Source organism: Micromys minutus (assembly GCF_963924665.1).
Source record: "Micromys minutus genome assembly, chromosome: 24".
Taxonomy (NCBI): Eukaryota; Metazoa; Chordata; class Mammalia; order Rodentia; family Muridae; genus Micromys; species Micromys minutus.
Genome location: NC_137959.1, coordinates 48,090,636 through 48,115,867, shown reverse-complemented (window position 1 = coordinate 48,115,867; position 25,232 = coordinate 48,090,636). Strand labels below are relative to the sequence as shown.

Below are 25,232 nucleotides of genomic sequence, written 5' to 3'. Positions count from 1 at the left end.
TTTATGTGAGTTTTGAGTGTGGAACTTGGGCGGCCCGGCTTGCTTGTCAAAAGCCTTTTCCCCATGAGCTGTCTTACCAGCCCTAAATTGAAATTTTTGGAGCTCATCAAATGCCTTTTATTCAAGCCTTATTTTCTCATCTTCTTTCATAAGCCCACATGTGTGTTTGAAATATGAAAAGATTGTGAAATCATTTATTGTGATTTTAGAGTCAGGACCAACAGGTGATTGCTGTGAATATTTATAACAAGTGTTCACTCCAAGACTAGCTATATTTTAAGTTATCTGCCATGATTCCTTAAATGTGAGCAGTTATAATTATTTTCAGAGACTTTTACTTATGTGTATCTGTGTGCATTTGTGTATGTGCATGTGAGTACAGACACCTAAAGAGCCTAGAAGGGGGTGTAGAATCCCTGGGGTTGAGTTCTAGGAGGTTGTGAGCTTCTTGATGTAGGTGCTGGGAACTGAACTCAGTCCTGTAGATGCTAGTACATCTCTCCAGCCCAGTTCATTGTTTTTAATGTATTATTTTGTTTGTTTATTTGCTGGGCTGGTTTAACATAGTAGTCAGTGTCACTTTCAAGTGGGTCTTGCCAAGTGCTTATTGTTACAATAAAGTGATACCTATTAACTCTGGAATAGTTTACCTGAGATTCGGAAATACCAACCAGACATTTAAAGCACAAGGGAACTACTGTATAGTAGGAGGCAGGGTCTGGGGACAGGTGTGTGTATATATGTGTGTGCGTGCGTGTGTGTGTGTGTGTGTGTGTGTGTGTGTATGTGTGTGTGTGTGTGTGCATGCATGTGTGTTTGTATGTGTGCTCGTGTATGTGTGTGTGTATGTGTGTGTGTATGTGTGTGTGTGTGTGTGTGTGTGTGTACGTGTGTGTGTGTAGATCCTTGAGTTCTGGGTGGATCTGTGCCGGTTCTTTTCTGTGGAGTACTTGTCTGCTGACTCCCAATTCAAAAGGATATTCACTAAACATAGACTTACATAATGCCAAGCATGTTTCAGGGGACGGTTGGTACTTATGATGACATTTGGTTCAAAATGTGGATGTATTTTTTTCATTTCTCAAACACATTAACATAGTTTATCATTTTATATTTTAAGCACCAGGAGAGAAGATTATTACTCGAGAATCTGTGCCATCAAATTTTTGTGTCTGCTAGATTGCTCCGATGTGTCCCACAAATTGTTTTTAGAAGATCTTGCCATCAAGCTCTTGGAAAAGGTAAGGCGGAGCCTTTATCCTGTGTCAAATGAACTCCGCTTTCAGCAGGCCGTGATCTGGAACTTGCCCTTTATTTGACCGGCACATGTGGAGACATGGAGTATCTCTAAACACTTTTTACCGAGAAACCCCTGGAGATGACGCCCTGTGGTTTTCATTAGTACCTGTCTACCTGAGCTCAGGCTCCGTTCCCTTGGCCCCGTAGCCTGTCCAGACTTGTGTTTCCTGTGCTGCACGCACACACTGTCTGTATAAAACCAGCAGCTCTTCAGGAAGGGGCACCCCGAGAGGACCCCAGAGTCCCTCAAACACTGCTGTGTCCTTTTGTTTACTTTTTGTCATGAAAAAAGACAGGACAAACACACCTTAAGGAAGGAAAGGGTTTATGCTGGCTCCTGGTTTGCAAAGTACAGTCCACCATTTCCAGGAATGCTGAGGCAGCCGTAATGAGTCCTCGGTCAGGGAGGCAGAGAGAGGTGAACGTTGGAGTTCTGCTCACTGGCTCCTCTGTTCATCAGATCACACAGCCCGCATTTAGAGCCGTTCTTCCCACCTCAACCTAACCTAAAGCCTCTCACAGACCTGCTCAGCATCTTCTCTTTTCAGTGACTCTACGTGGTGTCCAGCTGCAGTGTTAGCCAACAGTTACCTGTCTTAAGACTCACTGCTGTCAGGTTCAGACTTGGCTCCTGATATCTCTAGGACTGATGGAAATTTCTTACTCAGAGGATAAAAATGACCAGCTTTTCTGAGCTTGCCATATCACCTGCCCAGTCACCTGTACCGTGTCTGAAGGATGGTTTCCTAAACCTGGGAGGAAATAGAAAGGATGGTATTGAGTGTAGTCGAACCTGGGGCCTTGAGTGTAGTAGGCGATTGTTCTACCACTGAGCTGTGTCCTGGTTCTTTTATTCCTTAAATGGACAGAGCTCTGCCCTGCACTCTGACCTTGCTAATGCCCGAGTGACTATGGAACCCACTTAGTCCCGTGTCTTACTTATGTTAACAAACTTCATTCTCTGAACGGAGAAGGTCAGCTCTGGTGTATAAGACCTAGGAAGTATTTTTCACAAAATAAATAAATAAAATGTCCGGTCCTACCTTGTGGGAGCTGATGTGGGTTCTGTCTCAAAGGAAATGGTGTTTCATTGGCTACCTCAAGGCTCAGTAGACTTGAAAGTAGAGGAGAATGTTATCTAGAAAGGTCTCTGAGACTTGAAGTGTAGACACACCCACCTTTGAAAATGGGCCTAGAGATGCTTGACTGCCTTTTCATCTTAAAGGAATCTGACAGTGTGTATAACATTCTTCAATGGCTTCTTAGCTCAGCAGTGACTTGGTGATGACTAAAGTCACCCTCGAGGAGTTGAGGCCATAGCTTGTTGGTAGAGGAGTTCCTGGGCTCACACCCTGCAAAGGTGGGCTGCTTGGCTGATTTTGCTGAAAGCCAGAAAGAAAAGCTCTGTGTTGCAGGACACAGTGCTGCCACCTTGTGTCTGGAGGTGGTTACCCTCAGTGACACTGGAAATGAACTGTAGATTCAAATTGAACTAGGACGAAGGGGCAGAAACAAAGGTGTGTGGAGGGTTGCTCTGTAACACCTTTCAGGTCTGAAGTTGTCTCTGATACTGCTCTCAGTCCCAGGTGTGGTTGGAGGTTTACCCTGACTGACCCCCACCCTGTCTCTCCAGGATGAGTCAGCAGCCAGGTCTAGAACCCGATACCATGAGAACTCCCTCCAGCACCGGGTGAAGAACCGTGTGTGGCAGACTCTTCTTGTCCTCTTCCCTGCATTTGACCAGGTGTGATAGTTCTCATGTTCTATGTTTTAGTCAGGGGTTCTATTGCTGTGAAGAAACACCATGACCAAAAGCAAGTGGGGGAGGAAATGGCTTATCGGGCTCTTTATCACCAAAGGAAAGCAGGACAGAAACTCTAACAGGGCAGGAATCAGGAGGCAGGAACTGATGGAGGTCATGGAGGGATGCTACTTACTGGCTTGCTTCCCCTGGCTTGCTCAGCCTGCTTTCTTATAGAGCCAGGACCGCCAACCTAGGGATGGCTCCACCCACAATGGGCTGGGCTCCCCCATTGATCACTAATTGAGAAAATGTCCTATAAGTGGATATCATGGAGCTATTTCCTCAACTGAGGCTCCTTTCTCTCTGATGACTCCAGCTAGCGTCAAGTTGTAAAATCCTTTTCATTAAAAAAAATCTGTGTATGAGAGAGGCAGAGAGAAGTGGGGGGAGGAGAAAGGAGATTGAGAGAGAGACAGACACAATGCACACTCGATCACTAGCTCTGCGTAATGTGGCAGCAGCTAAGGGAACCAGGTTTGCTAGAGCAGCTGTGGTGATAGCAGTGTACCAGCCTCAGAAGCTACTGAGGTGCCCATTCTGTCCCAGATACACAGAGAGAAGCTGCTGAGTCTGCTAGTTTGAGTTCAGTCCTTGGGACCTACACTGTGGAAGGAGAACACTGACTCCCAAATGTTGTCCTGACCTCTCCATGTGTTACTGTCAGGAGCTTTGCTCCTCATCCAAGTGTTTCTGAGCTGCTGGGTCCAAGAGTGAAATAAGCTGCACATGGGTGCTTCCCCAGGGTGATGGCTCAGTGGGAGGACTTGAGGTCATTCCCCAGTACCCACACAAAGATCCAAGCTTAGTAGCACACCAGCATCCCGTTGCTTAGCAAGTGGAGATGGGAGGAGCCTTATGGCTTGCTGGTCAGCCAGTCTGTCCAAATTGAAGAGACCCTGCCTCAAAAAATAAGGTGGAGGGTGACTGAGGAAAACACCTGCCACTGATAACCTCTGGACTGCCTCCATATGTATGTGCACACATACCTGCACATGAGTCCATGCATATATGAGCATTTACATGTATAGGCACCACCCACAGAAATGAAGTAAGTTTATAACTTAGAGAAAGTATTAGACTTGTGTGTCTTTCCCCGTCAAAACCATCATAAAGTGATGCCTGAGTGAACAGTGAGGTGCTGACTAGAAATGCTCTAGCACAAAGTCAGTCTTATGTTTTATCATGTATATGAGTGTTTTCCTGCATGGATGTCTGTGTACTGTGCATGTATAGAGGCCAGAAGAGGTTCCAGATCCCCGGATCTGGCGTAGTAAGTCTGGGCTCTGGGGAGTGCGCCCAGGTCTTCAGCAAGAGCAACTTGAAGCTGCTGAGTCCAACCTCGGAGGCATGTTTAAAAATAACGCCTGTTTTTTAAAATTATTATTATTATTTTAAAGAGGAAAATTAAAGAAGATTTTTGTAGAATCTTTTGGTAAGAATTTTTTGGTAAATTTGGTAAGAAAACTGCGGAGTCACCTCTCCAGCCTCAGTTGGGAAGGGTTTTTTTTAATTGAAAAGTTATAGTGTGTTAACAACTTAATGTTTGTTTTCTCCCTCAGAACTTCTTACATGGGATTATTGATAAGGTTTTCCATGCTGGCTTCACCAACAATCAAGCGTCCATAAAATATTTTATTGAGTGGCTTATTATATTGATTCTTCATAAATTTCCTGAGTTTCTCCCGAAGTTCTGGGCATGTTTTTCTTACGTAAGTAAGGATTTTCTTCCTATGTTCGGAACTAGGAGAGGGTGTGAGTGGAGGTATCCCTCACTTCAGTGCCTGTTTCTGTCCCTCAGTGACTGTAATGTTGACGCTGGTGTTTGTATTTGTGCATCCCGAGTGCTACTGGGCGACAGAAATTCCCCACGTTTGCCCTGAGTGTGTAGTGATTTATTCTAATGTTGACAAAATAAAGATGGGAGAGGCTTTTGTTATAAAGGTGTAAGGGAGGCTGGGCATGGGGTTGCACACCTGTAGTCCCAGGAGTCTAAGGCAGGGAAATCAGAAATTCCAGCCCAGCCTGGATGAGAGTATTAAAGCCCATGCCCACAGTAACACTTCCTCCTCCAACAAGGCCACACCTCCTAATAGTGCCACTCCTTGGGACAAGCATGTCCAAATGACCACAGAGGGTATAGAGGGAAACACTTGCCACCCAGATACAGACAAGTGACAGCTCGTAACCGTTCTATCTCATGTGGGCTGTCACTACCTTACCTTACCCCTTCTCACGTGTACTAGTTCTTATAGATCTGATAAAATTCCCGACAACTTGAGGAAGGAGGGGTTCACCGGCTCACAGTTTGAGGGTGCAGACCATCATGGTGGGGAAGGCATGGCAGCAGGAGTGTGAGGTCACATTACAGTCAGGAAGCAGAAGAGATGGTGAGGCTCAGCTCACTTTCTCTCCATCTCTGTTAGCCTAGTCTAACTCATCCCGCACTGGGGTGCCCAGAGGCTTGTCCCTTCTATGACTGAAACCAGTTGACAGTATTAACCTCACCTTGTTCTCGTGCTGTGTGACAATCACATTTGATATGAGTGTTGGTGGCCATAGTGGGCGCTTTGCCCTCCTGGATCCCACCCCTGTGACTATGCTTGAGCATAGACACCCAGATCACGCAGGATTGGGCTGCTAGGTTGCTCAGCACCCACCTATCCATGTAAACAGCATCTGTTCTTGGTGGCTCTGCACCCTGAGAGTCTTGATACCCATATGTATCTGCTAGGGCTCCAGATGGCATTCCTTACCCATGGCTGTCACCTTGTCTGTAACAGCAGGGTACTGTCCCAAGGGCCAGTGAGACTCTCACCTCCTCTGCCCTGCGTCTTTATTTATCTTGCTCCTCTGTGCCGTGACCCTGGTCCCCACTCCTGTCCTGTAGGCCTGGCCCAGGGACTTGGTACGTGTGAGGCTACTCGGTGCTGTGAGAATGCACTGGGCTGCAGGGAGTGCCCCTCCTCTCTGGTTTTCAGTCTGTGCCCTACACAAGCCCATGCTGCTTCAGGGAAGAGGGCAGAGGCTGCCTCCTACCCCTGCCTGCCCAGGGTCCCGCAGCCTCTTCTAACAGTTAAGCCCCAAGTGACGATTCTTCTATCTCATCTCCTATCAGGGTGAAGAAAAAATTAAAACAAGCATTTGTACATTTTTATCTGTTTTATCGCATTTGGACGTCATTGTTCAGAATATTCCAGAAAAGGTGAGGTGAATTATTTGCAAGAATTTATGAACTTGACATTCTGATGTTAAAAAAAAAAAAAACAAGAATCTATTTGCATGATTAGTTATCTTTAAGACGTGTTTCTTCCTCATTTTATTAGATATTTAAGAATTTCTTACACGGTGCTTGATCATATCCACCCCTCCCCAACTCCCAGACCCGTCCTCTTCCCTACCTGATCTTAAACTCTCGAGTGTCCTTGTGGGTTTAGCCCAGAGTGACCCCAAACCTCTAACTGCTCTGCTGCCGTCTCTCAAGTACCCCACGCCTGCTTCTTACTCTTGCCTCTGAGTGGCTCAAGATGGCTGTTAGGGAGTTCAGGTGCTCAGCACTTGATGGAGGATGGTGGGTACCTCAGGCTTTCCAAAAGTGGGACTCCTATAGGACACTTTCCAGCCTAGGTCATGGAATAAGGTAGGGTCACACTTCTAGAACATAATGGCCGTGTCACACGGGCATGAAGATTGATGTCAACTTAGGTTGTAGGAGAGGGGGACATATTGTAGCCATTAGAAGAATGGGGACACCTGAAACCGTTGTTTTCCCTGAGATCGTTGTCCTTGAAACCATTTTCCTTGAGACTGTTGTGAGTGCTGTTGAGCTCATTCTCCTGGGAGGAAGCTGCAGCCCCACAGCAGGCTAGTGAAAGGCTTGCCAGAGCTGGTCACCTCTCAGTCCTCCGTTCCTTAGGCCACCCTCGCTCATGCTGCCACCTCCTCGTCCTCAAGCTGTTTCTTCTGTCTTTGCAGAAGCTGGTTCTGAAGCAAGCCCTCACCGTGGCCCTGCAGTGGTGTCTGAGCCACAACTTCAGCGTTCGGCTCTATGCTCTGGTAGCCCTCAAGAAGGCCTGGCATCTGTGTAAAGCCCTGCAGTTTGAAGAGTGTGGTGCCTGGACCGCGGTCATCGAGTGCAGCCTCAGCCAAGCAGAAAGCATGCACGGAGCAGGGTAAGGACCCCTCATGGCTGTTCTTTCCGGCAGAGCCTGGAGGAGCCTCATTGCCTTCTTTTATGTCACTGTCCCTCTGTGCTGGGGCACAGAAGGGCTTGGGTCAGCCCCATGCAGCAGATGATGTTGAGATATTATAGACTGATGATGAATCTGAATTGGGGTTTTGGTTTTTTAGTTGTTTTGTTTTCTGAGACAGAGCTCTGTAGTCTTGGTTGTCCTGAAATTTGCTCTGTAGCTCAGGTTGGCTTTAGCCTGCCTGTCTCTGTCTCCTAAGTGCTGGAAATAAAGGCATGAGCTGCCAACATTGAGACAGATTGGAGTTTTATGCTCATTCTTTATTTGAGCCTTGCAAATTCTTGAGTTGTCTCCTGCACGGCGGGCAGGCAGCTTGGAGGATGTCAGACCGACCTCTGAGTGGCCCCTCACCCCCTCCGCCACCCACTTCCAGCTGAGCATTTCTTTCTGTGGTGAGGTCATGGCTGACTATTGGGCACTGAGTTTTTTTCTCTGCCCGTGGATCCTAGATTAAGGTTCTTGGTCCCTAAAAACTGTTGGCTCAGATCCCATGTTTTATTATTACTATAAATCGCTAAAATTCCTGGTCCCAAATAGGGACACAGTCAGTGAGAATCAGGCATCCTGAGCTTTATGTTTTCTTTCTCTGTTCTCTAAGTGCACACCCTTCTTTGAGACCTCTGTGACAGGCACATACCTCAGCAGGCCAGATAGATCCTATCTCTGTGTGTCTCAGTGGCTCATTGACTGCTTGCTGCTGTAAATATTAAATTGTAGAACTTATCCCTTTAACAGCCCCGCAGTCTCACTCCGAGGATGCAGCTCTAGTGTGGAGCCGAGCGTACAGACTCTGTCACAGGGTCTGCAAGCCACACTCCGCAAGATTCCCTTCCCAGGCGGTTCTCTAGCCTGCCCTGTTACTTTTGTCCCGGGTGGATATGCCCGGGCACTTTCTTTGTTCTACTGCCTGGCACGAACATGACTCTGAAGCCCAATAGCTTTTCATGGTTGTTTTATGTAATAAATTCTCAATCCACAAACCCTCTACACAATAAGATTATATTCTATAGTCAAAGATACAAACTACCCTTCTATATAAGATAAGAGACCTATAGAATCCCTTAAAATATTCACATCTACCCAATCCCAATTAAGCCCACTTGGAGCCAACTCATCCTTCTCGAGTCTTGCTTCTCCTCCAATCTCTGCTTCCTTCCATTTCCCTTTTTCTCCACTGTCCAATCATGTATCACCTTAACATCAATCCACAACTGCTCTTCCAAAGGTCCTGAGTTCAAATCCCAGCAACTATATGGTGGCTCAAAAAACGATCTGTAATGAGATTGGATATCCTCTTCTGGTGTGTTTGAAGACAGCTACGGTGTAATTATAATAAATAAATAGATAAATAATCTTAAAAGAGAAAAGAATGCAGAAGGCACCATGGCAAATACATGTGGTTTAGAGAAATCCTTTAACCAACGTCATCTGTGACTTCCAAAAGAGCAGAAATTGGCAAATGAAAAGAGACTTCTGGGCAGGAGAAGCGGCTTTGGAAATTGGAAATTGGTGGTAGGTGGGACACTGGAGGAAGCCAGTCCTGGGGACATGGGGCAAGTATCTAGGTATTCAGAGAACTGAAAAGAGTTAGAGTTAGGCTTACAGTGAACAATACCTGTAGGCCTTGGCTTTGGGTGAGAAGCATCTCCAAGGCAGCCGGCATAGTGAGAGAAGCTGCTTACTCAGATCTGAGGCTGGTGAGGGGATAAACGAACATGGGGAGGAGAGTGAGAGGAGACGGGCTCAGTGTACCAGCACAGCTGCGGTTGCAGTGGCAGTGTGAGCTTGGCTGGAACCTGAGGCAGTGTGCTGAGCACTGTGGTGTGGATGGGAAGGGAACCTGGATAGCAATGGGTTTAGCAGACACCTGTTACCTCTCTGCAGCAGGTTGTCTGGACTTCCCTGTGTCTGTGGTTAGATGCTTGGAATGTTTAAAGTACCTCTTATCATTCTTTTTTTTCCCCCCGAAAACATAGGCAGTGAGGAAGGTGAGGTACAACAAACTTACGCAGAGAATCTTTACATTTTTGGTTGTGAGCCTAGCCTTTAACAGCTGGGCCATTCTCTCCAGCCCCAGAGAATTCTTTAAAGAACAAATTATAGAAAGTCTTATAGCCTGAAAGTGCTGCACAGTTCCCGCTGATGGTCCCAGTCTTGTCCTGTCACATGACTTTTGCTTGCTTCTTTTGCCTTTCAAACCTGGTAGCTGGGTTTGCCTTGCTCATGGTTGGTGCATTTGGGTTTTGTGGATGAATACTTGTTTAGCTGTGTTGTGTGCCTTCAGAGTGAAAACTACAGCCTATGTAAAATTCTAGGACAGAAGGGTCCACTGCCAGGCAGAGACACAGGGAACCCCAGCCCCAGAGGTGATTGGTGTTTTGGGTCTGTTATGTGACTGAGTTTGAGGCTAACCTGGGCTACACAGTGGATGTGTGTTCTCCACATTCTTTATGTTCTACTGGACAATGCCTGTGTTTGACACTCAGAGACCTGGGTTTTATTCCCTTCCTTGTTTTGTTTTTTGTTTGTTTGTTTATGATTTTGAAAGCATTACTCAGTTTCTCTGTTGATCCTTGAGTTCCATTTTAAAATATCAAACTCTTGGGCTAGCTGAGTGGTAGAGCAGGTTCTAGAGGGCATGAGTCCTGGGTTCAAGCCGCAGTTCTGCAAAGAACAAGACAAAACTTTGTGTTTTTCTTTGGCTTTACTCTCCTGGCAACCGTCCTGCCTGTCTGCTGCGTGTCGGAACTGTAGGTGAGCACTATGGTGCCCAGTTCAAAGGCAGAAGAGAAAAAAATCTAGGCATGGTTGCGCATATTTGTGATCCCAGCACTTGGAGGTAGAGACGCTCAGGATTGTCTTCAGATATCTAAGTTCAGGGCTGCCCTCGTGAGCCTGAGACTCTATCTTATAAACCACAACCAAAGTGAGAACATTTCTCTGTGGCAGTTTAAAATGCACACTGCATGCTGGGGACAGAGCTCAGGGACATACAGGAGGTCTCAAGGATGAGTCCCCAGTAGCCCCTTGTTAGTGACTGATTAATACAGCCATACACAGTTACAGAAGGAAACCTTTGTCTTGGCTTGTGGCTCTGGGAGGATGTGTTCACTATGCTGAAGACACCTGTCAGCAAGAGCAGGAAGCTGAAAGTTCACAAGAGGGAACAGAGCTGGAAGTAGGGTGGGGTTGTGAACTTTCAAAGCCCGCCCCTCAGTGATACATAAACCTCTTAAACCTCCCCAAACAGCAGCACCTACTGGGGACCAAGTGTTCAAATACATGAACGAGGGGGACATTTCTCATTCAAACACAACCTCAGAGACAGAACTAGAGCATATAAACATTACTGTTGGAGAGTCTGGAATATGAGCCTGGGATAGAGAAGTCTTTAAGGTACCATCCTGGCTTCCCCTCCAGAGCTGTTTCCTCCCCATCCTCTCCCCCAGGAACGCCAGCAAGAACTGGCAGCGCATCCAGGACCATTTCTTCTTCTCCACCTTTCACCCCCTGAAGGACTACTGTCTGGAGGTAAGCTGAGAGTGCAGCCTGTCAGCTGTCTGCTGTCCGTAGTCCTGATGCTCTTTCCTGCCCCCGCTGCTGGAGGCTGTGAGGTTCATCCTCTGTCCCCTTGGTCCTGTGAAGTTGTGAATGTGCTCGCGGTTCGTCCCTCAGCAGTGACAACTGGCTAGTCATTCTCACTTTCTATTTCTCTGGCAGTGTCTGGCTTGTAAACCTTGGAAGGGAATATTTAACTCTAAGCAGGAATCAGAGCAGATTTCTGAAAGGAAGTGAGTGAGAGAACATGTGTGCAGGTGAGACTCTCTTGTACTGAAGCCTGTTACCAATGCAAGAACAAAAGATCTCTTGTTAATGGCAGTTAATCCTTTTAGGTTCTAGGTGATGAAAGGTATGGCAAATGGTGCTCCGCTTTGTTGAAAGTAGCAGAGTGCTTATATAACTATAAAACTGTCAGGATACATATTGCAGTTAAACAGAATGACACCAGAGTGTAAATTCGTAACGTTTGCATAGAACTCCGGGCATTGTTAAACCCTTTTCAACTTCAGATACAGCGCTGTGCTGACTACCCTGCTCTGAAGTAACAGCACGGACCCTGGCGACTTTTCCTCTGGAGGTCTATATTGGGAGCCTAGCAACATACACCCACACACATACACACACACATACACACATGCATGCATACACACACACACACACACACACATGAATGAATGTTTTCTGTCACACTACCATATTGTTCCTCTCATGAGAAGGCATACCAGGATTTTTCACTATTGCACACTTTGTCAGTGCCCCTCAGCTCCACAGCCCTCTGCTGACACCTCCCTAAGGGTTCTCTAGCATCTACCTTTTCCCAGGCAGCCCCCAAGCTCTGAGTCTTTTCTCCTTTTTCCACCCCCTGCCAGCCTTGCTTTCTGCTGTTATCTTGTTCTCAGCAATACCAGGCAGAGCTGTGAGAACAGTGGGAGTTGTGTGTGTAGACCTTGTGGTGGGGAGCTCATGGTCCGCCTGACTCTGTCACTGGGCCTTGGTGTGTGGAGCTGGGCTTAGGGGGCCCAACTCCGCCATGACACCAGTTTAAATATGCACAGATGTAGGTAGCGTGGAGCAAACCATATTTTCCTTAGAACTACCCTGAAGCAAACCTTAAAACAACACTTGAAGACGTGTATACTGGGTGTCATCTTGCTTTTAAGTTGCCTGTTACTTGGGGGTTTTCTTCCTTACATGCCTTTCTGTGGTTGAGAGTTCTTCAAGAGGAGGAACAGAAAGGTGGCCTCATAGGCTCCATTTATTTACCCACCTCCTTACATATGAGGCACTGAAGCTGACGAAGCCCTCACGGCTCACCCCACGTCACACTGTGAGTTATGCTGATGAGCCAGGATGCAGGTTTTGGATGTCTGCACTGGAACTGAGTGTGGGATGAACGGTGGCCGGGACGCTGCCTTTACGTATGTTTCTCTTTAGTGATAATCCTTTGAGTCACGCTGTGCTCTTGATAAGAACATAGTAGTCACATGTAGTTAGTGCTGGAGGAGAGGCCCCTCAGTGACTCTCTGAACTTCCTAGGGCAGAGTGAGGCATATGTACAGAGGTACCGCAGGCTGAGAGCCTGCAAGTCGAGCGAGGGTGGCTTGAGAAAAGCATTAATGACACCTGGTTTGGTTTTGCTTTTATTCTCCCTCCGTTTTTTAAGGAAAATAATAGAATTTACAACTGTTTTTTCAGACCATATTTTACACGCTCCCACGGCTCTCAGGTGTCACTGAAGAAGAGTGGATCGCCCTGGATAAATTTGCTAACTTCACAGACATCCCTTCCAGTGCAGGGTCGCAGTGGTACCTGTCTGGGACTGCACTTGGTGAGCTGAGTCCAGGAGACTGGTCCCAGCAGGACCAAGGTAAGGGAGCTTCATTTTACCATGGTTCATTGGTGAGGGTTCCTGACTGCTGTTCTAAAACAGATCTTGATGATTTTGTTTCATTGACCTGGGCCTCTGCCTCTATTTAGAGAAGACAGGCGCGTGTGTGGCTCAGCTCTGACCAGGACTTTTAGCTGGATGCTCGCTTTCCAAATGGGTCATCCTTCTGTAACAATGGTGGCTTCCTTTTTAAGTAGGAATTTTAGAATTCATTGTCTGGTTTCCTCTAGAAAGGTAAGCATTCTATCAGTCCATCCAGCTAGACGTGAGGTTACCTTCTTGCCTCCTTACGACAGAGCAGAGCTCTGGATCCTGCTCCTTCTAGGTCTGGTTAGCTTTCTGCACTTTTTCCAAAGCCTTCCCTGAAAAGACACTGGCTTGATGTGTTCAGGGCAGCCTCATTCTGCTGGCTCCTCCCTCAGGTTGCCCACCCCCCATTCTCCCTAACTGTACCCACTACCCTGACTGCTTCCCCAAAGCCAGAGTTCCTAAAGTATAAGTCGGGGCTTCCCCCTATCCACCCCTGCCCTGTCTATAAGTTTCCTCTGCTGCTCTCCTGCTGCTGTTTTTCTTCCCAGCCCTCCAGCCTCTCCCTGCCAGCCCCTACGATTGCTGCCTAGGCCCTCCAGGCAGCTCTTAGCTTAGTAAAAACGCAGCCTCCAGTGCTGGTGAGATGGCTCAGTGGATACTTGCTGCCCAGCCTGACTACCTGAGTTTGACCCACATGGTAGGGAAGACAACTAATTTCCACATGTCACTTGATTTCCATATGCACACCATGATAAGCACGTCCCCTCACCTCCTAAACAGTATGTGTAATTTATTTAAAGCTGCAGACTCCAGTCCCACCTCATGGTTTTGTGTCGGGATAGAGTCCTGTGAAAGGCGGAAATGGTTCAGTGTTAGGGTTTAAACAGAGCACCTTGTATCTTCTCACCCATCCCACGGGGATTCCCACTGGTTTCCTGTGTGCAACAGCAGACAGCTGCACACAGACAGGCCATACCGTGGCAGCAAAACCCCAGGAAGTGCAGCCCAGTGGAGAGTGAGCCAAGGGCTGAGAGACACTGTGAGAGCGTGATGCTGAGTACAGACCACACTGCTGGTCGCATTCTCAGCACTCACGAGGTGACTCACAACCACCTGTAACCCCAGCTCCAGGGTATTCAGTGCCCTCTTCTGGCCTTCCTGGGCACCTGTGTGCTTATGGTGCATAGACATACAATCAGGCTGTGTACATGTGTTAGCAACAAGAAAAGAGTATTTTAAAATACATCTGAAGATGCAAAGAGAATTGACTTGGGCTGTTACACACAGGCACTATTATTTCTTCTCAGGTTCTACTCTGGGTGAAGCAGACAGCCAATCAGAGTGGGCTGATGTCCAGAAAAAAATCATCCCATGGGGACACAGTGCTCTGGAGCCAGACCTGGAGCTTGCATTGCAGGACCGGGCCGCCAAGCTCGGAAAGTCCATTAGCAGGCTGATCGTTGTGGCCTCACTCATCGACAAGCCAACCAACCTGGGAGGTAAAGTTGTCTACCCTTTGTGGCCGTCTGTTCCACACAGGCAGGCTTCAGAGGGAAGGCTGGGCTGCCGTGAACCCTGTGACACGCTAGAGACAGTCTTGGTAACCGGCCATTCTCTGCAGGGCTGTGCAGGACCTGTGAGGTGTTCGGGGCTGCAGTGCTTGCTGTTGGCAGTCTTCAGTGTGTCAGCGACAGGCAGTTCCAGCACCTCAGTGTCTCTGCAGAGCAGTGGCTTCCTCTGGTGGAGGTAGGTGTGAGGTGAGGCTGCTTATTAGATTCTGTATTTGTGAAGGTGTTTGGCATGGTGTCTTTGTCAGTTTCTCAGTGTGATCCTTCAGTACTGAGTTCCATGAGGTTTAGTCTGTGACCTGCAGTCCTGTGGCAGTCTCCTAGGCCACCACTCAGCAGTCCGTGAGGTGGGAAGGAATCTTCCTGATGCTGTCTGGTGTCCTGTGTTCCCTTCAAAGTCCTTTTGACAGTTTGAGTTTCAGTGCTTTCTCACTTCACAATGGAGTGATTTCATCGTCCGCTCTTTTAAAACTTCCACTAAGGTGAGGCCATCCCAGCTGATGGATTATCTGCAGCAGAAAAAGGCGGAAGGCTACACTGTCATTGGCGTGGAGCAGACAGCGCAAAGCTCAGACCTGGCCCAGTACCGCTTCCCTGAGAAGTCGCTGCTGCTGTTGGGGTGAGCCAATTCCCTGGCCCATGTCTCTTCTCTAGGCTCTTTTATGACTTACACAGCTTCTGTGAGCTTATAGCATTTATGGGACCCCCTGGTTTTCCTTTTCTCACCTGGCTGTTTACTAGTAAACAGGAAGTTGGTCTGTCTTTGTAATGCCTTTACTGGAACCCAGGTTGGCTTCATTTGTTTATCTGTCTCCAATAGTAACATTCAGGACTCCTAAAAAATAATAGTAAAAGGTACTCCCCTGTATCTCAGGGAAACTAACATGTCTTGCTCTATTTTTCTTCTGCAGAAATGAGCGGGAAGGAATCCCAGTCAACCTGATCCAACAACTGGATGTGTGTGTGGAGATTCCTCAGCAGGGCATCATCCGCTCACTAAACGTGCATGTGAGCGGGGCTCTGCTGATCTGGGAGTACACCAGACAGCAGTTGCTTGGGTGTGCAGGGCCACCATCCTGAAGGCTGGGCCTTACTTGCCACCTCTCATGGTGCTGTGGATGGTGACTTATAATCTTCCGGACAAACAAAAAATCCTGAGATGTCCTGGGATTATCTTCATGTCTCTTAGCCTTGCACCTCAATGCCAAAAACTTTTCATGTGCCTTAAAATATATCACTATATATTGTCCCCTTTTTAGCTAACCTTCTTAAATATTTTAAGCATTTATGAAATTTTCTAAAATAAATTTTTAAGATATGTTCTTCCTAGAACCCGGTATTGTCAGGCTGGCAGAACTAAAGTTATTTATGAGCACCTGTGCCCTTCTGTTTTGAAGCAGCAGCTGAGGCAGAGGGAAGGTTTTAAGAGGCAGCAGCCTCTCCCTGTTCTTAGCCACCTGTGTATTCCTGCTAAGGACTGCAGGTGGCAAGATGTGAATCAGTTCCAATGAAGTTCTTTATCCTCAGGTCCTAGGCTTCGTTTCCAAAGCCACGAGTTGAGCCCTCATTGCTCATGTCAGGCTTAAATGAGATTTGCCTTGTAAGACTCTGCTCTGATGGTGGTTGGAAATCTGTCTCCGAGGACTATAATCATCACCCCTGTGCCTTTGAGCCACTCTTGTGAATCCCTACCAAAACCAAGAACAAAACCCAGGAGTGCTTCCTGTTCAGATAACTGCATTATTTAATGGTAATCATCGTCATCCAGCAAGGAACCTGCTCTCCCTGGAACCCTTCAAGTAATACTCAGATTCCAGAGCCCACTGCCTGTTCATTTTCTCCTGAAGTTTTGATCAGCAACAGTGTTTCAAACACAGACCACCACATCTCCACCCCACTTCATCCAGATGCCGCTCCTGTGATCTGAGATAACCCACATCATCAGACTGGCTTCTGTCAGGTAGCCTAGTGCGTTCCCAGCTTGTGCAGGTGTTTGCCTGTGTTGGGGGTATTCTTCATCTCCTGCCACGCAGGTTTTAAGTGGCTGAGTGATGCTGCAGGTTTTGCTTCCAGTGCATTTGGTGAGGTACCTAGGAGTGGGGCTGGTGGGTCAAAGGTCAGGACGTTTGACTGAAAACCTCTGCAGAGAGCTTTCCAACAGGTATCTAGTGACCTATCAGTATGGCATTAATTTCCATCACTCAGTGACAAGGAGGCTCGTTTTAGGTATTTGTCTTCTGTCGAATTTTCTTTTGAGAAATACATATCACAATTTGCCCACTTCTTATACAGGATTCTTATTAAGAATCATAAGATTTTTTTAAAATTATGGATTCAAGTTCTTTAAGAAATAAGTGATTTGTGAGTGTTGTCTCTAAATTTGTGAGTTACTGTTGCACTTTTGGGAGCCCATCCTTAGGCATTTTCTTATTCATCTTGGAACAGACCCAGTTTTCCCTTCCTGAGCTACATGTTTATTTCTTCTTGTTCTTACTGAACTCGGTAGCAACCCAGGTATTGTCTGATCACCAGGGACATTTGGACAAATGTTTTAATGTAACCCATCGATTAAGTTAAGACTTCTCCCAACTTTACTGTGTAGTTTCTGTATTTAAATGCTAACTGCCAGAAGCACACGTAAAATAACCGTAGTTTTAAAAATTTATTTTATGTACAACTATATTTGCCTACTGTTCAGCTTCTATTCCAAAGGGGGGAAGGAAGATAAACAATGTATTTTTGTAATAAACTTTTTATATAATAATCTTGTTTTTTTCTGAAAATAGACCCCTCACTAAATAAAAGCAGTCCTTCATAGTTTGAATGATGAGATCTTCTGTTATCTGACCAGAGAACAAGAGCTGATGTGCACTGTGATTCAAGCTTTGTTTGTCCTGGAATCATTTCTGAAAGTCCAGAGGAAAAAAATTCCACTTGTTAGGAATTTTCAGTTGACTGTGAAGACTGGAATCCTCCTGTTTCAAATTTTTCCTTGAATTTTAAGTAATCTCTTCTTTTGTCAAAATACTTTATCTATTGAGATAAAAAAAAAAAGGCCTGACATTAGAGCAAATTACACAGCTTCGGCAAGCAAAAGCACAGGTTTAAATGTAACATGTTACCCAGTATCAATGGCTGGTCAGCAGAATTGTAGTTTGGATTCTGGAATCCTGAGTCAGGGATCTAGTGAGCTTCTGAAAAGCCTGAAGAACCGTGAGTGTATCCCTCATGGCTAGTGTCCCTGGTTAGTGTCCAGACACCCTGGGAATTTTATGAACACTTTAATGCACACTGGAGCGTAGTGGCAGCCTTTGGCCCAGGAACCTTTCAGTTTTACAGATGATAGGTTCAGTGTATTGGATAAGCTGTCAGCCCTGGCATTTTTGTCAACTCTGTTTTATCTAGAATCTCACACATCTGGGGAGAAAGACAAATGACTGACTAGTCACACATATGAAGACTTGGTTTATTCACAGCCTCCTCTTCATGGGGCACGAAACTACCTCATTCCTGCAGACGGGACAAATGCAGGACACCTCACATGTGCATTGTCAGAATAGAAAATGCTGCTCTTGTTAAAGCTTCCAGTGCATGTCTTGATGGACCCCCTGCCTGATACTACTTCCTTGTTCACCGAGAAACCCTACTCTCCGGCATAGCTGCCAGGTCTGTTTTTATCCCTCTTAATCTCTTGCCCTCCTCTGTGGTTGGCAATGCCCCGGGGTAACAGGTGAAACTTTTGTAATGTTTTAAACAGACCACTAGCTTTCATCAGCCAGAAGGCTAAGAATATCACCACACAGCAGAGACTTTCTTCCTTTGCTGTAACAAACAAACCTGATATATCCACCCTCTGTTAGGTTCTTTAAGACTGCATGAAACTTCTGCCATAAGGTATTTGGGGAAAACCTCAGTCTGTTCCTGAGCCAGTCACTCACATTTGGCTACAAAACAGACTAACTCTTGAAGTCAGAACACCTCTCGTCTTCCTTGGAGTTGAAAGACAAGGTGAAAAGAGCAAACTGATACCGAATGAGCCAGACTGCTTAATATGCAGGGGCTTGAGGGGTGGGGCTGTGAGACTATGGGCACCTGCAGAAGTCACAGCACTGTCCTACCACGTCCTCCTCCAGAGTCTGGTAGTGCGCTGTTATTTTTCTCCAGTAATACCAACTAACTGGCGACTTCCAGCGCGTGACCTTGTCCCTCCAAACCTACCCTGAGGTGAGGGTGCACGCAGGGACGTGTTGCAGCCCCGCGGGACTTACCCACTGCTGGGGACAGCTGGCCTCAAACGAGCTCCTCAGCTTCTGGCACCGGGCGGCGTCCTCCGCGTTGTCGTCAAGGCAGCGCCAGTACAGGTCGCGCGCGCCCCAGCACGCCTGCCTTTCCTTCATGGACGGTGCTGCCATTCCTGCAGGGGTCACGCGGGGAACCACGTGACATGCGACCCAGGGTAACAGCCCACGTGGGAGCGCGGTGCGGACTGCGGGTCCCGAGCTGCAGAGTCGCCCTGCGGGTCCACTCACCGCACAGGGAAACTCACTGCAAAAGTGTCCACTGCGGCTGGACCTGTCCCGGCCACCGTCTGCAAGTGGGAGGGCGGGACTTCCGACTGGGCCCTTTCCCTGGCGGGTAATTTCCGGTCCTAGGGAGGAAGAATGATTTGTAACTGCAGCGGACCAGATTGGCTGAGGAGGGACCTGGAGTGGGCGGGACCGAGCTGGCACTTCTTGCTCAGAGTGTGGTGAGGAGATAGCACACCCATATATGGGACACATAACTCAGAGGTCTAAAGACTAACAGGGATGGCTTTACTTTATCAATGTCAGTTTATAAAAAGGTAGAGCATTACGTCAATATGGCTGATGGCTATAAAAAGGGATGAAAGAGCCTTAGATGAGCTAAGTTGAGAATGCAAATGCATTTTAAAGATTTATTTTATCGATATGGCTGCAATTATGAATGTGTACCACATATAGGCTCATCAAAAGCAGGCATGAATAAAATGGGAAATAAAAGCAGTGTTGTTCACAACCAGTCACAGCTGTCTGCATATCCCTTCCTGACTCCATGATCAAGACTTCATTGGTAGCTGGAAACTGACCACCATGCAACACTCACTGTGCAAAAAGCAGGCCAGTCAAGTCTGGAGCCAGTTTACTAACACACAACTGAATCGAGCACGAGGACAGGAAAGCCAAGTTACGTTTTTTTAAATAAATAAATAAAACCAACAGACATCTGGTAAGAGAAATTAATAGCAGTAGCAGTTTCAGTAGTGAAGCTTAGCTCTGTAGATGATAAAGTCGGAGGATCTTCTAAACGACTGAGCGCAGGTACAGGTTAGCACAGTGCACAGATTTCCAGAGAGATGAACAGTGGTGCTAGTAAGACATTAAATCTGCACTGAAAGTCTTTCTACGGACAAATTCCAGATAGTTCTGTCAGGACGTTTCTCTGGACTCCTACTAATTCAATTCTATGTGTGTTCTTGCTTTTGTTAATTTGTACTAGTTACAGGATCTCTCAAACTCTGAAATATCAAACTCTTTGGAATTCATTGATTTAAAAGAGGTGGGGGAGAAGGGAGGGGAGAAAGAGAGCTAAATAGTGTGATAACTATATTATCACTTAACTAAAAGGTTTTGCTGTAGGAGGATTTATGTACATGATTATGGGTGCCATTTGAGTCTTTGTTGAGGATGCTATACATTATACATTGTATGTTCCTCAGTGCCTTCACAATATCCAAAAAAAAAAAAAAAAAAAGTGGACCTGTATAAGAAAGTATGTTTTTAGGGTTGAAAAGTAATTTTTAAAAATGTATTATTTTGTACACATGGGTGTACAACATACATGCAGCCTTGAGAAGATGTTTTTAGACACAAATTTATCTATGCAAAACCAAACAGCATCATAAAATGGATAGAAAAGACAAGTTATAATGCAGATATTTAATATACCTACAAACCATATGAAATAGAAAACTTGTCCCTTTTTAAGGTGCAGAAGACAGATGCAGCACTGCTGAGAAAATGGGCAGTACATACAGATACATTCTCACTGTAACCATAGCAATATATGTGGATACATCTTCACAGTAACCATAGCAATACATGCAGATACATCCTCACTGTAACCATAGCAATATATGTGGATACATCCTCACTGTAACCATAGCAATACATGCAGATACATCCTCACTGTAACCATAGCAATACATGCAGATACATCCTCACTATAACCACAGCAATATATGTGGATACATCCTCACTGTAAACATAGCAATATATTCAGATACTGATATCCTCACTGTAACCATACCAATATATGCAGATACTGATATCCTCACTGTAACCATAGCAATACATGCAGATACATCCTCACTATAACCACAGCAATATATGTGGATACATCTTCACAGTAAACATAGCAATATATGTGGATACATCTTCACAGTAACCATAGCAATATATGCAGATACCGATATCCTCACTGTAACCATAGCAATATATGCAGATATTCACATCTTCACTGTAACCACAGCAACATATGCAGATACTGATGTCCTCATTGTAACCATAGCAATATATGCAAATACATTCTCACTGTAATCACAGCAATAGATGCAGATACCAATGTCCTCACTGATCCTGAATCTGAGGATCACAGTGCAGCACCATTAGGCACCAGACAGAACAAGCACCACTTTAAAAGTCTGACAACAATGACTTGAGTTCAGTATCCAGAACTACACACACACACACACACACACACACACACACACACACACACACTCAAGGCATGGTGGTGGTGGGAATATGTCTTTAATCTTAGTGCTGAAGAGATGGAACTCACTATGTTGACCCAGCTGGCTGTGAACTCACAGACATCCACCTGCTTCTGCCTCATGAGTGCTGGGTGATTTTGTGAGTTCTTGGACTTTCTGTAAACTACAGTATTAAGGATAAATATATAAGTAGTAATACCATAAAGGACAGCAAAGATGATCATGACTATTTCTAGGGCAAGGAGAGATTTGATCAGGAAGGATGCACAGAGACTGAATGCAAGCCTTTGGGTTCTGCTCCTGGACCTGGACATTAGCTTTCTAGGCACTCTTTTAACCATGTGCATGTTTTGTTTGTTTGGTGTTTTTGGGGGTGGGGGGTGTATGCCCAGTTTTTAACAGAACGAATAATTGTCCCAAGAGAGGTGATCATTGTTGGAACTGAGTTACAGAAAGATAATAACAGCTGTTATAGAGAGCAAAATTACTAAATATTAACGCGTTTACCTTCTTATCTGTTCTTTCTACCCAAAAGTCAGCCCAGGAGAGTCCTGGCTGAAACTATAGGCCCAAGAGGGGTTATTATCATTGTTTGGCTCAATCTACAGGAAGATAATTACAACCATCATATAAAATCTGATAATTGAATTTTAATGTGTTTATCATCTTATCTGTTCTTTCTGGCCAAAAGTCTAGTAACTGGTGCTAAATATCACTCAAGCAGCCACACAGTTCTTCCTTGTTCTTCTGTGGTAGGGCTGAGGCTGAGAGAGACATACTGCCAAAGTGAGGGAACTCAGTCAGGTTCCTGCCCTTTCCCCCAGGAGACTTGGCTACCAGACAGGAATCTAGTGATCCGAGTGGACAGTGGCAAAGTCCATGTTTACATTACCAAAATGTTGCAGACAACAGGACTGGTAAAAAGGGACACAAGCAAGTGTCAGGTGTGCTGTCTCCCAGCCTGGTGTGAAATGGAGAGCCAGTGAAGAGAGGTCAGGGGAAGGTGGAAGGCAGGCTGTGCTGGCAGCTTCAGCCACAAGAAATTGTGCAAGTCACCCAGTGAGAACTGAGTGGATCCCCAAACTCCTGGTGGGCAGGGCAGGGCAGACTCAGTCGTACTGAAAACAAGGGTGTTGTCTTTCTGTTGCTGCCCACAGACTTTTATTTATACTCTGTTTTTCAAAGCAGTTATCAGAGACACCTACTCAGAACACAAATGGGGCAGATTCCTTTGCTCCAGTGTTGCTACACACCCTTCTGAACGCTGGGTCCATCTGTCCTGCTGTTTTCCTCTTGTTGACTGGAGATGTGCTGCAAGATTCCCCCTCACCCCTCTTTCCCCTCTCCCCCTCTTATTTTCCTTGGTGAGTTGATCTAGCCTCACAGCTTTGGATACTATTTCTGTTAGAAAGGCAAGGCAAGACCAGGTTTGGGCCTTAAAATAAACATTCCTTTTTCAGGTCCCCAGGGGACACCTCCACTGATTGTTTTTGAAATGTCCATGCTGGGCCTGTCTATTCATCTCCTGTCTTCATCTATCATTTATCCCCTATTATTAAATCGTCCATTGACTCTCTCTCCCTCCCTATTATTTGTGTATATCTAGCATCTGTTGTTGCTGTTGCTACTTTTGTCTCTGTGTATCTAGCTGGGTATTAATTATGCATGCAGGTACATTTTATTATGTGTAAGTTTTTACCCATTCATTCATCTAGTCATATGTATAGCTTACATTGTGCTGTTTACTCAACCCCACAAATGTTGGCGGGCTGACATTCTCTGTTGATACTGAGAGGAACAAATGTCTTAGTCAGGGTTTTACTGCTGTGAAGAGACACCATGACCAAGGCAACTCTTATAAGGACAACATTTAATTAGGACTGGCTTACAGGTTCAGAGGTTCAGTCCATTATCATCAAGGTGGGAACATGGCAGCATCCAGGCAGGCATGGTGCAGGAGGAGCTGAGAGTTCTACATCTTCATCTGAAGGCTGCTAGAAGAATACTGACTCCCAGGCAGCTAGGATGAGTGTCCTATAGCCCACACCCACAGTGGCACACCTACTCCAACAAGGCCACACCTCCAAACAGTGCCACTCCCCAGGCCAAGCATATACAAACCATTACAGCTGATTGCAGCAGACCACCTGCCTGTGCTTTACTATTTTTCATATTTATTTCTAGCACTTGCTGCTATGGTTTGGATACGGTATGAATGTGCCCCTTTAAGGTCCATGTGTTGATTGATTGCTCTCTTGTATGGTGGTGTTAGGAGGTGGTGTAACAATTAAGATGTGGAGCCTGGTGGAATGCTGGGGGGCAGGGGAGGAATCCCTGAGCAGGTGAAGTCAATGTGTGCTGTTGGGGGCGTGACCAAGTCAAGGACGACAGAGCCTCCGACCCATGAAGGAATGTCAAAACATTCCCTCTTGATCTCTGTGCAAGTGTGGACAGTGTGTGTAGGAAATGTTCACCACAGCTCCTCACCCATGTATTTACAGTTTAAAAGACTGAAACCCTCAGAGACTCTTCCTCTCTAAACCTCTTCATTTGGTCCAGTTGCTCGCTGAGTGATGACCTTGCCTCTCTGTAAGCCACAATAACAAACACACTGAGTTTTCTCCTTTTGAGAACCCAGTCCAGCACCCTGTCTGTGTGTCTGTATTTCTGTCATTTCTTCATTCTCTCACTGCCCCAGTCAGGTCCAATTCCCTGGAGCCTTGACAGACTCAACAGACAGACAGACAGACAGACAGAATGCCATCAGGTCACTTGGTAGGTACATTGTTCTCTTGAGAGATGAAGGTAGCTCTCATGAGTGAACTACTGTAAGAGAGAAAGCCGGACCCCTCCCTGCCTGGCACCATTTCTCACCTGTGATCTTTCCTTTCTCTCTGCCATGGTGCAGGGCACACATCTGACACACCGGACTTTCCGTCTCTCACACTGTCAGCTAAATAAATGGCTATCTTTACGAATCACACTGTATTTTGTTACAACAATGGAAAATAGACAGGTGCAGTCCTAACAGCTCACATCTAGCTCATTGGGCGTTTAAACAGTGTTGTGTTTTAGCGGGTAGCTTCCTTCCTCATGCATATTCCTGGGCTTGAATCTCACTAACTTGGAAGCTCTTGGCATCCACTCAACCACCTTCTGGAGCATTTCCTTGCTGACTTCTTCCTCAGCCCTTTATTTTCCTCAGTTTGGGTCATTCGGTTTTAGTTTTAGCTCTTAAAGAGAGTTCAGTGCCTTCAAAACTCTTACATGAGGGTTCCTGACCTTTTTTGTTTGATCTTATTTTTTGACAGTCTTGTGTACAGCCCACACTGGCGTATGTAGCAGGCTGGTCTCAAACCCCTGATTCTCCTGCCTCCACTTTCTAAGTGTGAGGATCACAGATGTGCCTGTGCATATTCAGCCTGGGTCCCTGTTCTTTGTGGTGACTGTGACCTATCTTGTTTTCATTGAGTCTGGAAATGTTTAGAATTATCCCAGCATCTAGCTGGTTCTGGTAGGTTTCCAGCAGGAGTTCTAAGAGTTCATGTTGCTTACAGCTTATATGTAGAAGTTAGGAGTCATGCTGAGACACAGTGTATCCTGTCTTCTATTTTGACAAATGGATGTCCATTGGGCAACATTAAAAGCATGTGTAAAAGTGTTAGTGTTTAATGACTAAAAATTGCCAAATATCAAAGTTGTCTGAGTTAAATTAATATTGCCATATCTAAGAGTCTTGTCTCTGCGTCACCAATATTTAACAAGGTGATAATTTATCTAGATCCACATGTTTATTCTTCAAAATAAGTTTTCCTTCATTTTAGAAAAAAATTTATATGACTAAAAGAAAGTTTCACACAAATCTAAAATAATATACTCAAGAACAAAATGTGTTTAAAATACTTAAAACTCATGCATTCAGAGAAATATAAATCAAAGTAAATATAAACTGAAAAGCTAAAGTTTGCTACACATTTTTACACTATAGTGATAAAATATTCAAGCAAATCATCAACATGTAAAAAGCAAAATGGACAATAAA

The 25,232-nt window shown here is 45.7% G+C and overlaps 2 protein-coding genes across 3 annotated transcripts in view; one reads left to right on the top strand and one right to left on the bottom strand.

Moving 5' to 3' along the window:
• Positions 1 to 16,886, top strand: part of TARBP1 (tRNA guanosine 2 -O-methyltransferase TARBP1) — a gene marked incomplete at its 5' end in the record, with an annotated part of 48,109 nt that extends 31,223 nt beyond the window's left edge. The window contains 11 exons of one of the 2 annotated variants that reach the window (XM_080936978.1): positions 1,121 to 1,241; positions 2,933 to 3,043; positions 4,663 to 4,812; positions 6,219 to 6,305; positions 7,076 to 7,272; positions 10,800 to 10,881; positions 12,607 to 12,778; positions 14,137 to 14,328; positions 14,451 to 14,575; positions 14,880 to 15,016; positions 15,309 to 16,886. In XM_080936978.1, the coding sequence (XP_080793104.1) occupies positions 1,121 to 1,241; positions 2,933 to 3,043; positions 4,663 to 4,812; positions 6,219 to 6,305; positions 7,076 to 7,272; positions 10,800 to 10,881; positions 12,607 to 12,778; positions 14,137 to 14,328; positions 14,451 to 14,575; positions 14,880 to 15,016; positions 15,309 to 15,477 (1,543 nt within the window). In that variant the 3' untranslated portion in view covers positions 15,478 to 16,886. Of the gene's footprint in view, positions 1 to 1,120; positions 1,242 to 2,932; positions 3,044 to 4,662; positions 4,813 to 6,218; positions 6,306 to 7,075; positions 7,273 to 10,799; positions 10,882 to 11,070; positions 11,166 to 12,606; positions 12,779 to 14,136; positions 14,329 to 14,450; positions 14,576 to 14,879; positions 15,017 to 15,308 lie in introns of those variants that run through there. The other variant, XM_080936979.1, reaches the window with a different exon arrangement.
• A 191-nt stretch (positions 16,887 to 17,077) lies between these two features.
• On the bottom strand, positions 17,078 to 18,980 carry COA6 (cytochrome c oxidase assembly factor 6). The gene is made up of 2 exons (XM_080936980.1): positions 18,666 to 18,980; positions 17,078 to 17,430 (listed from the first exon to the last, which is right to left on the bottom strand). Exons 1-2 carry the CDS (start codon positions 18,807 to 18,809, stop codon positions 17,335 to 17,337), a joined length of 240 nt encoding a protein of 79 aa, XP_080793106.1. The 5' UTR covers positions 18,810 to 18,980; the 3' UTR covers positions 17,078 to 17,334.
• Between the last annotated feature and the right edge of the window lie 6,252 nt (positions 18,981 to 25,232).